Below are 12819 nucleotides of genomic sequence, written 5' to 3' on the forward strand. Positions count from 1 at the left end.
AGGTGATAAAAATATTTCTTTTAAAAACTTTAATCATAAACTTTGTAAACATGAAAAATACCTTGAGGACACCACTGATTTTTGCTAGTCATTGTCCTGTTTCTTTCCATGACACTTTTTAGAACACTGTCTTCCTTTGCGTTCCACCTCAGTGTAAGCTTCTCTTTCTCCATCTGCCTCTACAACTTCCTCTTTCCTGTTCTGCTGTTTTTTTGTCTCATCTCTCAAATGCTGTTTTCTGTGTGATGCTTTCTTTAGCCCTTTTCCCACTAGGCTTCTCATGTATCCCCACTGTACTTAATACATTCTGTTAAAGAATGCTATCACATTATATCAAGTGAGTTTGATTCTGAACTCTCCCAAAGTCTGGGATTGGCTTAATCCTGAGAGATCAACCCACTGCACTTTTGTTCTTGTACTCATCACACCTGCACTGTTTGATGTCCAGCTCCATGAGGTAAGGGGCTATGTCTATCTTGTTTGCTAATATCCCGTATGCCAGGCATGGTGCCTGACAGAGTTGCTCAAAGAATATCTTTAAATGGACTAATGAATATGAATATAGAAACTCTAACCCACAATTTATTCTTACATCTGTTTCCTGGGATCAGCCCAAATTCTAGTCAGATCAAGAAAAATTTACTAGTCATTTTCCCTAACTGGCCTCCCTGCCTTCCATCTCCCTGCCATCTATCCGATAGCCTGCAACCACAGTAACATTAAAAAAAAAAAAGTCTGATTGTGTTCCCTTCCCCAAGTCTCTATCTCGTCATTACCAACAGAATATAGTCAAAGCTCCTCAGCTTGGGTTCAAGGCTTTGGCCCTGATCCCCTTTTTCAAACCTCTGTGGGTTTATTTATTAAGTGCTTATTATATGCCAAGCACTGGCCTGGTCACTGAGGAGTTCACAAACTATTTGGGAACACAGGTACATAGATTAACTTTAATAGGGCGTGATCAGCTCTATTACAGGGTCTGTGAGAACACAGTTTCAGACAATGGATTATAAAATGTTAGATTTTTGCCCTCTGCAGGTTCACAAGTTCAGTGTAGAACTACATGTCCAATACGGTGGCTACCAGCCACATTTCCAGTGCTGAACAGCCACACGAAGCTAGTGTAGTGGCTGGCATACTGGACCACGGAGCATAGGCCATTTCAGTCATCCATGGCAGGGGGTTACCTAAAGGTGCTTTAAGGAGAGCAAGGAGCATCTCCCATACGCACAGGCTGTGGGGCTATAGCTACCAGTCTCCCGACCCAATTCTCCCACTCCCACTGCTGCCCTCAACCCCCAACATACACACCTTGGCTGGGGTGTATTTTGTTTTGTTTTTTGCGGTACGTGGGCCTCTCACTGCTGGGGCCTCTCCCGTTGCGGAGCACAGGCTCCGGACGCGCAGGCTCAGCGGCCATGGCTCACGGGCCCAGCCGCTCCGCGGCATGTGGGATCTTCCCCGACCGGGGCACGAACCCGCGTCCCCTGCATCGGCAGGCAGACTCTCAACCACTGCGCCACCAGGGAAGCCCGGCTGGGGTGTATTTTGAAGTAGTACGCGCTCCCAAGACGGATAATGTATGAAAGTACTTTTGTAAATTATTAAGTGATGCAAAAATGTGATATAATAAATAGGTCCAGTTCTTGCTTTCATCACAGCTTTGGTCACTTCAAGCAAATTCTAGCTCTTTTCTCGAACTTCTCCCATCCCCCAAATTTATGCTAAAGGGTTTTGAAAAGTATCTGTTACACACAGGCAGCATTTATACCAGGTAAAAATCCAGATTATACCTACCTTGGTGCTTTTACAAGCCATCCATCCAGCACCCTACTTCACCACCCGCCTTTTACTCTCACTTTCCCTAGAAAGGAAGGACACAAATTAAGATTTCCAAAACAAAAAAACATTTATTTTGAGATTTGAGAATAATGGGAAAATTAAGTAATGGGAATTGGACCCTCATCGGGGTCTTCTGGGAAATCGGAAGCACCATCCTCTTCTGGAGCTCTGTGCTTCTCCAGTTTAGCAATCAATTCTTTCGCTGGATTGAAGACGCCATTGGTCTGCTGGTCACAGACATAGCAGCGCGGGGTGGTGCGGAAATGCTGCAGCGCACAGCTCTCGCAGAAATAATGCCTGCACTTGGTGACAACTGGGTTTTGGAAGGTCTGGCGACAGATGAAACACTTGAATGGTATTTCCTCCTCATCGCTTCCCACTTCATAGTTTTCATCCTCATAGACACCATAGCGACCCTCATCAAGCTCACGTTCGATCTGCCACCCATGCTTGTAATCTGAACGGTCATGGAGGAATTTGCAGCTGTCTCCGAAGCCGCAAAAGCCAGTCTCCTTGTAGTCCTTACAAATGTCGGGCTGGTAATCCCAGCGCACGGTGGCACGCAGATGCTCGGGAGCTCGGATGGGGCCCTTCCTCACCATCCCGGAGGAAGCATTGCCCATAGACGTATCCTTAGGCTTCATGTATTTCTGATAATTATTGATTCCCCGATAGATCTTGTCATCTTCCTTGCCCTTCAGCTCCTCCTGGATCTTCTGGCTGCGCTCAAAGATGGCTTGCGCGTCACGTTCCTTCTCTGTGTCTAGTTCGTAGACAGCCGTCGCCCCCATATCTTCTGGCCCCACGGGTTTCGCCGAGCGAGTGGATTTATAGACCACGCCGAGGCTCTCGGGCTCGTTCTCCCCCTCCCCCTCCCCGCTACTCAGGTCGCCGTAAGCCGCATTCTGTTTACCACTGCCACGGGTTTTCTGTATCATCGGATTGTGGGTCGCCCGCTTCTTTTCCGGGCGGATCACAGTGTTGCCTTCGTCACTGCTGCTGCTGTCTCCGGACTCTCGTTTGCAGACCGGGCGCTTTCTGCGGCCTGCAGCCCCTTTTCGCACAGGCTTTTTGAAAAAAAAGGTGCACACCTGGTCTGTCGTCTTTCCTGGAGAAAGTTGCTCTGCCATTTTAAGTTTCGAGCTCCGAAACGGCTGTGGCCTGCTGGGTGGCGCGGAGCTGCTTCACGTCACTGCACGTCTTGCACTTGACCGCGAGTCGGTGCAAAATCCGCTGCGGAAAGATGACTGTGGGAGCAAGAGTGTGCGAGAGCGCAGGCGCGCGCCACTCTTGGGCCCTGCCGCGCTCCGTAGCTTCCTCCGCGTACATGACTCCGCCCCGCTCGTTCGCTGCCGCGGAAGTTACGGGAAAGGGTTCGAAGCCGGGTCACCTTTAAGGAGCTTGGAAGGAAGTGTTTGGCCTTGGTAACGGTGTCGCGATGTGGTTCGAGATTCTCCCCGGGATCGCCGTCATGGCCGTGTGCTTATTCATCCCGGGAATGGCCACTGCACGCATCCACAGGTTCACTAACGGGAGCAAGGTAAGGCGGCTTCTCCGGCCCGGCGGCTGACTCCACCGGCTGGCGTTACGAAATGGGCGGTGGGGTCGGGAACCCATTAGGACCCGGAGCCTCTCTCCGAGATGGGGAATGCCGAGATCGGCCCTTTTTCTTTTTATTGCCTAAAAGCAGAGGCTTGCGGAACGAAGCCGACGGGAACCGTATTCTACTTTAGCAAGAAACAGCTGGCTGCTAGGTGAAGCGTGGGCAGGAGGGCGGAGTAGAGTTTTGGGGGCTGGAAAGACAGGAGATTGAAAGGGGTAGGTCCAAACTGCTAGGCAGAGGAGAGAGGCGTCGATTAGTGTTGGCCCCACTCCCTCTGACCTCTGGTCTCCTTTCTTGCTGGATTTTGATTTTAATTTCTCGCATCCATATCTTGGTATCTTCATGTTTTTCACTTTTTTCTAGCCTTTGTTTTGTTTTTGGCTGCGCCGCGCGGCTTTCGGGATCTCAGTTCCCCGACCAGGGGTTGAACCCCGCTTGGGCAGTGAAAGTGCCCAGTCCGAACCACTGGACCGCCAGGAAATTCCCCTTAATTAGGTTTCTTTTACCTTGACATTTTTTTATCCTCCCACTTTCTCTTGCAAGCCTTTAGGAACTTAGGTCATGCTCCTGTTTTTCACATTAGGATTTGTGATTTTCCTCTCTAATTAGTCCTTCACATTATCTCAGAGTATAAATGTACTTTCTGGTTTTGTGATTGTCTTTCACTTGTGATCTACCACTGTCGTTTCTTCTCACTAGGGTCCCCAAAGGGAACAAGTAGTCATGACTTTAAAAAAAAAAAGAAAGGAGGAAAGAAAAAAAATGATGCTGGTTGAAATAGAAAGTGTAAGAACTCATGGTTACCATCTTAGCTCTAAAGTTTAGTGGTCCGATTTTATTTAGGATTCTGGTCTTATATTGTTAATTTGGTTTTTATATCAGTGATTCCATTTTTCTGGAATGTCACTTATAAATATCCCTCTATTGGGTCACTCATCTTTATAAACTACAGTAACAATTTCTTTTAATTGTAGGAAAAAAGAGTTGCCCATTATTCATATCAGTGGAATTTGATGGAAAGAGATAGGCGCATCTCTGGAGTTAATCGTTACTATGTGTCAAAGGTAAGATGGCTCTGACGCTAGCCCATCTGTCAGGGTTGAGGTGCATTCTGGTTAATGTTTTGCCAAAGGTCTTACAGCAGACTGGGAAATGCAAACTAAAATAGCACTGTCTTTTACATATTTAATGATCCTTTGCATTTGTTATTATGTGGATCATCTGCCTATATCCTTTCTCGTTCTGTTGTCTTTTTCTTTTTGATTTATAGGGCTTCTTATATATATATTACAGATATTAATCTTTTGTCTCTTTTATATGTGGCAAATATTTTTCTCAGTCTGCTGTCTTTTTTACTTTATGGTGGCTTTCATCAGATAGTTTTTTTTTTTAACGTCTTTATTGGAGTATAATTGCTTTACAATGGTGTGTGAGTTTCTGCTTTGTAACAAAGTGAATCAGTTATACGTATACATATGTTCCCATGTCTCTTCCCTCTTGCATCTCCCTCCCTCCCACCCTCCCTATCCCACCCCTCTAGGTGGTCACAAAGCACCGAGCTGATCAGACAGTTTTTAATCTTGATGTTCAGTTTATCATATTTTTATTGTTCTGGATTTTGGGTTTTATATCTTGTTTACAAATGACTTTTGTACCCAAGATTCTAAAAATATATTTCTACAGTTTCTCCAAATACCATTAAAGTCTTTTTTACATTTAGTGCTCTGACCTGTCTACAGGTCATTTTGGGGTATAATGTGAAGCAAGGATTTAACTTTAGTTTTCTCCAAGAAACAGCCAGTTGTCACAGTTATCTACATATGGAAAAGTCGATTTTTTATTTGAAATACCACTCTAGTAAACTAAACTTCCATATACACATGGGTCTGTTTCATGAATGCACTCTTCTATACTCCATTGGTTTGCCAGTTCCTGCACCAGTACATTAAAGAATTACTATAATTTTTTATTTGATTGAATCATATGAAACTGCTGTTTTTGTGGGTCAGAAATGGCCAAGCAGGGCTTCCCTGGTGGCACAGTGGTTGGGAGTCCGCCTGCCGATGCAGGGGTCGCGGGGTCGTGCCCCGGTCGGGGAGGATCCCACGTGCCGCGGAGCAGCTGGGCCCGTGGGCCGTGGCCGCTGGGCCTGCGCGTTGGAGCCTGTGCTCTGCAATAGGAGTGGCCACAGCGGTGAGAGGCCCGCGTACCACAAACAAACAAACAAAACAAACAAACAAACAAAAATGGCCAAGCAGTAGCATTTTCATATGGTTCAACTTAATAGTATGTTCTTATATATTGTAGGAGTTCATCCTCATTATTCTTGTAAAAATTTTACTATTTTATACTTTCTCCTTGCTGATTCACCCGTCACAGCAAATCTAGGTAAATATTAATTCCATTTTATAGATGAGAAAACAGAAGGTCAGAGTGATTAAATTATAGTATAAGGACTCAACCTGTGTGATCTGCCTCTCAGTATAGTGCTATTTGAGAATCTAATCTGATGAACATGATGATATCTACTCATCTAGAGTGGTATTTCTCAAAGTATGGTTCAAGAATAACCAAAAAAAGGGGGAGTGGGGGAGGAATTCCTTGGCTGTCCAGTGGTTAGGACTCTGAGCTTCCACTGCAAGGGGCAGGGACACGGGGCACGGGTTCGATCCCTGGTTAGGGAACTCATATCCTGCAAGCCGCACAGCCAAAAAAAAAGAAAAAAAAGTATGCCGTCAGGATCACCTGGCATGTGAGATAAAATACAGATTCCTAGGACCCTGACTGGACCAAATGAATTAGGATTTTTACAAGGTGGCTCCTAGGACTATGCAATTTAAATTTCTCTCAAGGTGATTCTTCCTTCAATTGAAACAGAATACGTGGAATGTGTTAACACCTGGAAGAAATGTCATCACTGATTACTCTTTTACTTTGTTGTTTCTGAGGTATTTGGTTGTGAACTGAGTAAGATAGAGTGGTCTTCTGAATAGTGTCATGCTTACAGGGCAAGAGTTCTGGAGTTGGGGGTCCCTGAACTTGAATTCTGGCTCTACTGCTTCCTTACTGACTTAAACAAGGGACTTTAAACCTCTCTGAGCCTCCATTTTTTTCACCTGTAAAAAAGTAGAATGGGGCTAATAATATCTTTCCTGATGTTGGCTGTTATTTTGTAAAATGGATTTACCTTACTGTCCTCTGACGCTGAGGGTGCTTTGTAGAAGGATCCAGGTGGTAAATAGTTGCTTTACTTTAGTCTTGATTGCAAGTGGAATGGGGGGTTGTCTTTTCATATAAAGTGGTATGTTTGCTACTGTCAGAAAATGAAAATTAGGAGTCATTATAGGTTATAGGAATCATTGTTGGTTATAGTACATGTACATCTTTGACAGGAACAGAATTCTCACATCTTCCTTTTTAAACTGTTTTTCAGGGTTTGGAGAACATTGATTAAGGAAGCATTTTCCTGATTGATGAAAAATAACTCAGTTATGCTTGTCTACCCCTGCTAGAAGGTTATGCAGTGTATTGTGTAGCATGCAGTGTATTTTGTAGTGTGTAATAAAAATAAAACAAAAAAGTAAAATCAGAGGTTTTCTTTACTTTTTAGAATGGTACTACACAAGATCAAGCAGTCTACCCAATGTAGCTTTATCACTTTAAAAAAACTAAAGGCAACTGAGGCTTGTAAAATTAGAGACATAAGTACACCAAGTGCCGATCACTGTGCCTGGTGCCTGATGTGTCACACATGGTAGTTCCTGCTATTGTAATATTACTGAAAACCATTGTTTCTTCAGAGATTGCTAGGAGAATACAGAAAAAGTAGTACTTTGTTTTTTTTCTAGTTCCTTTTCTGGGTGAATCCTATGTGCTTAAAATTCCAGACCGCACCTTCAACTTTCATGCACTCTGTATCCAGCACATAGTATTCGCTTAAGTGTTGATTTTTATTTTAGATTGCTGTGTAGAGCAGAAACAACAGTGATTATGTTTATTAAAATGAGTGTACCGACCATTTGAAACAAAGAATTGCATGTTCAGATAATATGAAGATCTGAAAGGGTGTAACTACTGTGAAGATGGTGATACTCCATGTGTACAGATCAACACCCCAGGTGACCACAGGACCTCTGGGTGAGGAAACTAAGTTATTTGTCATCCCCATGTTTTATTTAGTTTAACATTTGATCTGCTGGTGACCTTAAACACACCTGCACTGTATAGTTTCCACTGACCTCATCTTACAGGACAGGGCTCACAGAGGAAGGAGGTGGCAGTCCCACTTAGAGGAATACTGTATATCGTGCCGCCCTGTGATGACGAAACTGTTTAAGGAAAGCTGTGGTCATGGTTACAAATTTAATACAACCTCTAGTCTTTATTTAGTGCTACACAGGGCTCATTTTGCTGACTGTTATGAGAACTATCTCTGGAAAGGAAGAGGGAGGGCAGGTAGTACAGATAGGAATACAGGAGACTTACTGACAACATTACTAAGTTCGTCACTAAATCTATTGATTTTTAGGTCTGTTCTCTGTCTACTGTACCTCTAGGCAGGGCTCATCCACTAGAGGATTCATCCTTAGATGAATGTCAGGGCTGTATAGCGAGGGGCTACAAAGTGACAGAAAATCAGTTGGTCAGGTTTAGCGTTAGCGTCCGAATTCTTCACTCCCTTTTTTGTGGCACTTGCTATGAAATTTAGCCTTATTTTTATACTCCACTGGCAGGGAGTAAACCAGATGAAAATGCACACTTTGAAGCTAGAAGACTATAGTGGTGCGTTGTAGCCTGCATTTCTCTTGATTTTTTGAAAGTGCAGTTAGCCAGAAGGGTCTTCTTACAGCAGCTATGACGGATGTGGTCTGGCTACTGACCTCGGGTCCATTGGTCACCTGCTTTTAAGGCCAGCTGAAAGGATGCTTGGTAAACGATGCCATTCATTTGGTTTTATTTTTTATTTATGTTTATTGAAGTATAGTTGATGTACAGTATTATATAAGTTTCAGGTATACAACAAAGTCACAATTTTTAAAGGTTACACTCCATTTATAGTTATTATAAGATACTGGCTATATTCCCTGTCCTGTACAATATATCCTTGTAGCTAATTTTATACATATGGCTTTATTCTTTAACTTTTAAAACAGATACTGTATTCACATAGCTCAAAAATCCAACAATATAAGGTATTCAGTGAAAAGACTTGTTCCAGTCCCCTGCCCAGCACCTGCCCCACTGTCACGCTACCCCAAAGGGTCTCTATGCATGTAGAAATACAAACACGTGTTCTTCTGTCTTCTGTGATGCTAACATTTGATACACAGTTTACCTTTATGTCACTTGTTTGGAAGAATGGTTCTTGTTTGAAATTATATCTGTCAGGCTGCCATCATTATTTCTAGGGTCAAATGAAATAGTAGGAAAAGAGTTTGAAAAAGTTTGGAGGAAGCCATACACATTCAGAAGGGGGTTGGAAGAGGATGGCCCTGCCCTTTGGGAAACACTTTTAAGTGAAATATTTATGAAAAAAAAAGACAACACTCTAGAATCAGCAATTCCAACTTATAAGGACCCTTAGACATCTAGTCCAAATTCTGATTCCTCAGATGAGGAAACAAAGGTTCAGCGACGGGAAGCCATCACCTGGCTAGCTAGTAGCAGACCAGGGACTAGAATCTTGGTGTCTAGACTCCCAACCTAGTGTACTTTTAACTGTTCTTTGTGGCTCACTTCAATAAACACTGCTGAGTGAATGCCACATGCCAGGTACTGTGCCCCAGATTTGAATAAGACAGCCTCGCCCTTCTGGAGCTCAGTCCGGAGGACTGCAAGGCAGTTACAGGATGGGGTGGTGAGTGCTATGACAGGGGTCTGCAGAAGGTGCTGTGGGAGCACACAGCTGGGATCTGACCCAACCTTCAGATGGAGGCGAGGGAGAGGGCTTCAGGTAAGTTCCAGGTGATGCCCACACCAAGCGAAGTCTTCAAGGTTGGGGAGCATTTACGAGATAAGCAACTGAGGCGAGAAAGCAGCGCGAGTGTGAGGACACAAACTAGCGTGGCTGTGTGGGAAAGAGCCGCAAGTATTGTACAGAACTAGAGCAAAGAGTGAGGCAGGAAGGAGAGGGAAGAGGGAGCAGAGAGGCTGGCAGGGCCCAGAACACCAAGGGCCTGGCCCATCTCCCTTGGGTGTTAGACTTTGTCCAGGGCAGCTGGAAGCCTCTAGGGGCGGCAAGCAGGAGAGTGAGGTGGGGACGTGCATCCATCTGCTGGGCTGCTCTGCAGAGCACGGACTTAAAGACGTGCTTCACTTTTGCCAAGTTTGGAGACGTTTTCACCGTCACGTGGGGAGTCGGGTGAGGTGCTACTGACATCTAGTGGGTAGAGCCTACAGTGCAGGGGCCAGCCCCTCCCAGGACAGTTTTAGGGAGCCGACGTCAACACTGCTGAGAACGAGAAACTCTGAAAGCAGCAGGGTCTCTATCAAGCAACACGCCAGGAAGTGTTATTTTTTTTTGGCACGGCTTGCGGGATCTTAGTTCCCCGACCAGGGATCAAACCCGTGCCCCGTGCAGTGGAAGCTCGGAGTCTTAACCACTGGACCGCCAGGGAAGTCCTGAAATGTTGCTGTTTTTTTTTTTTAATTCCTACTTATTCAGGTCAGGAGTCTATGGGAGTAATTCCCCTTTTCCTCTCGTTCCTCGTTCTTTGTTCATTAGAGTTCAGATCCCAGATTCTCTCTCGGCTCATTTGTAAACCTGAACTTTATCCCATCCCTGGAGGCATTTGTTTTCCCATGGATGTATCCCAACTCACTGCGAGTGACGTGCTTCAAGTCGAGAAGACAAAGAACAAACCGTTTCTTTTCTGAAGGGCTGTGGAGACTCGGAACTTTGGGGGAATCAGCACATCAGGAGGCTCGCCGCCTTCAGCTGTGTGACCTCACGCAAGTCACTTCACTGCTCTGAGGCTCAGGTCTCCTCCTATTTTCCAAGGGAAGATAATACGCGCTCTGCACACGTCCCTGGGTATCTGAGATAGTCAGGACATCATGTATGTGGAGTAGTTTGTAACTGGGCAGCCCTGTGCCTGTAGAGGGGATCACTGCTGGTGCTGCAAGCACCCCTGGAACAGCTGTCCAGTCCACTCCCAGGTCGCCCAAAGGCACTTACCTGAACGTGGCAGGAGGACCCTCAGGCCCTCTGCGGAACCAAGTGTAGGTGGCGGCAGCAGTCTTGGGTCCTCTCTTAGAATGAGTGGTCACACCTAGGGATTCGCAGAACACCGCAACAAAGACAACAGACCACACTAACCTCTATAAGGACACACATTGCTCTAAAGGTGTGTTCTGAGAGCAGAGAGGAAAATGCAGTTTCTTGCCACCGTGAGGACCGAGTGCCCGGTTACCCCTCTCGGCAGACGCGGCCTGCTCTGTTCTAGGAGAAGGTGGTGACCGGATGGGACTGAAGCTGGCCGTCCTCAACAGGGAGCCTTTGGATGGGAGGAGGGTAGAGAGTTAACCACCACTTGGTTTTCAAGATTTCATATCACCCTGATACTTTTGTGACCTGAGAACTCAAATGATTCTACTACACTTTTGTGACACATAAGACACACAGAACGGTTATCGAGGTTTTTCTTTCCCAAGTATGTCGATGCAGATTTTACGTATCTAAAGACACTGGCGTTCAGCTTCTTGGTTTGGGTCCCCGTGTGCTTGTGTAATGCTGCCTTCCTCCGCCCCACCTCATCCACACACCCCTGACCCAATATTTCATCTCTGAGGTTTGCATACCCGGGAATATTCTTTTGGGATGTGCTCTTCCTTTGCTTCCCAGATGAAGCTGGAGTAGAGCCTGAGCTAGACCCTGAGGGGTTCAGAATGTTCTTATGACCTTCACATATGGGGCACTGTTGATAAAAGATGAGGAAATTTCTGTAAGGAATAAATCCAATGCTATGTTTGCATAATCTTTAATCGTTAAAGGTTTCTTTGGCCTATTTGTGTACCCTCTGTGTCTGATGCTGTTGGGCATAATATACCTCTCCCACCCCCAAAGTCTCTTTAGCATTGCAGAGCCAAGTCACTGCTTTTGGGATTTCCACAGATCTTGATTGACGACTAAAGACCTAATTGTTCTTTTCAGGGCATCGCTGAGAAAGTGGCCTGGCAGATCTTACTTGTGTAAACCCATGTAACTGGTGCTTTACTAGTTTGAACACATTTTGTTTCATCTGTTGTTCTGTTTCTTGGCAGGCGTCTTCCTAAGTTCCAGAAAACATGGAGAAACCAATTATGATATATGGGCTAGAGCGTAGTCAGGTAATAAAATTGACAAACAAGTATGCAATTTCAGTTATGACCCTAAAGGACTGTAATACCAAAGGCAATAGGAAAAAAGGGAAGACAATGGAAACACTGAGCATCACTGCCCCCAAGAAAACAAGAATCTTTCCCATGTGTTTAGGAGTTTCTTTGGTATACCTGCCTGTCCCCGTGCGTGCCACCTACCGCACGGCTGGAGAGGGTCTCTTTCACTTAGCAGACAGATTTTTTTCTTTCTAGGTTTAATACCCTTTGTTTCTACAGGCCAGAAAACAGCACAGGCCCCCAGAAGCCCACTCCGGTCTCTCATCTCTAAGAGCCTGGTCTTTGGGGCAAGGTGGGTCGGGTCTCTAGGGCAACTCTGGAGTTTTCATCCAGTGTCTGTTGGGGTCAGCCCAGTGTGGTTATGACCGTGGAACAGAACATCAAGGCATCACCATCGAAAGTCCAGCCATCTGGGAACAGCTCTGCCACAGTGCTTGTGTTCTGAGCATGGCACTGTTCAGTGAGGCACTCGCCCTATGGCAGACCTGCATATGCTCAAGCTGGAACGTTCTGCGTGGTCTTCATGACATCATGACTGTCAGGGATCCACCCAACCTGGGACTGACTGGTACAGTACAGTACTCAGGCTGTGTGGCCTTTATGGATGGAGAATGGGTCTCAGTTTAGGAAAGGCCCTGGGCTCCTACCACCTCCTCTCCCTTCCCGGGACAGTCTGGTGGCCTTTTAGACTAGAAGTGAGGTCACTCTGCCACACACTTAGAACCTGCCCCAACCCAAGATACCTTGCTACATTTGACTCACTGGTTCTCTTTTCACGTGAGCACACCTTATCTTCCCAACTACATTGTAGGTGCACTGAGGGTGGGAACCTTGTCTCACTCAGCTTCACTTCACCTGTCCACTTTGCCTGCCACCTGTCCTGCCACCTGTCCACTTTGCAGTACTTAGAAGATATGTGCTGGCTGACTGGGCTCACCTGACAGGAGAACGTCAGCATTTAGCCCGAGCTTCATCGCTGAGAACTGACAGCCCTGCTGGAC

The 12819-nt window shown here is 45.6% G+C and overlaps 2 protein-coding genes across 2 annotated transcripts; one reads left to right on the forward strand and one right to left on the reverse strand.

Moving 5' to 3' along the window:
- Positions 1–1881: 1881 nt before the first annotated feature.
- RNF113A (ring finger protein 113A) lies at positions 1882–3125 on the reverse strand. Its single transcript, XM_024751856.1, has one exon. The coding sequence runs from the start codon at positions 2967–2969 to the stop codon at positions 1938–1940; it is 1032 nt and encodes a 343-aa protein (XP_024607624.1). The 5' UTR covers positions 2970–3125; the 3' UTR covers positions 1882–1937.
- Positions 3126–3176: 51 nt separating this feature from the next.
- Positions 3177–7033, forward strand: NDUFA1 (NADH:ubiquinone oxidoreductase subunit A1). Its single transcript, XM_024751857.1, has 3 exons — positions 3177–3379; positions 4417–4506; positions 6876–7033. The coding sequence occupies exons 1-3, from the start codon at positions 3278–3280 to the stop codon at positions 6894–6896; spliced, it is 213 nt and encodes a 70-aa protein (XP_024607625.1). The 5' UTR covers positions 3177–3277; the 3' UTR covers positions 6897–7033.
- The last annotated feature ends 5786 nt before the right edge of the window (positions 7034–12819 follow it).

This window comes from Neophocaena asiaeorientalis, unplaced genomic scaffold, assembly GCF_003031525.2.
Source record: "Neophocaena asiaeorientalis asiaeorientalis breed wild unplaced genomic scaffold, Neophocaena_asiaeorientalis_V1.1 scaffold659, whole genome shotgun sequence".
NCBI lineage: Eukaryota > Metazoa > Chordata > Mammalia > Artiodactyla > Phocoenidae > Neophocaena > Neophocaena asiaeorientalis.

Bases quoted from the DNA above. Each gene is read 5' to 3' on its own strand.
- NDUFA1 (XM_024751857.1), top strand. From the start codon at position 3,278: ATGTGGTTCGAGATTCTCCCCGGGATCGCCGTCATGGCCGTGTGCTTA. The intron at 3,380-4,416 runs GTAAGGCGGCTT...TTTTAATTGTAG, and splicing joins GGTTCACTAACGGGAGCAAG to GAAAAAAGAGTTGCCCATTA. The intron at 4,507-6,875 runs GTAAGATGGCTC...ACTGTTTTTCAG, and splicing joins ATCGTTACTATGTGTCAAAG to GGTTTGGAGAACATTGATTA.
- RNF113A (XM_024751856.1), bottom strand. From the start codon at position 2,969: ATGGCAGAGCAACTTTCTCCAGGAAAGACGACAGACCAGGTGTGCACC.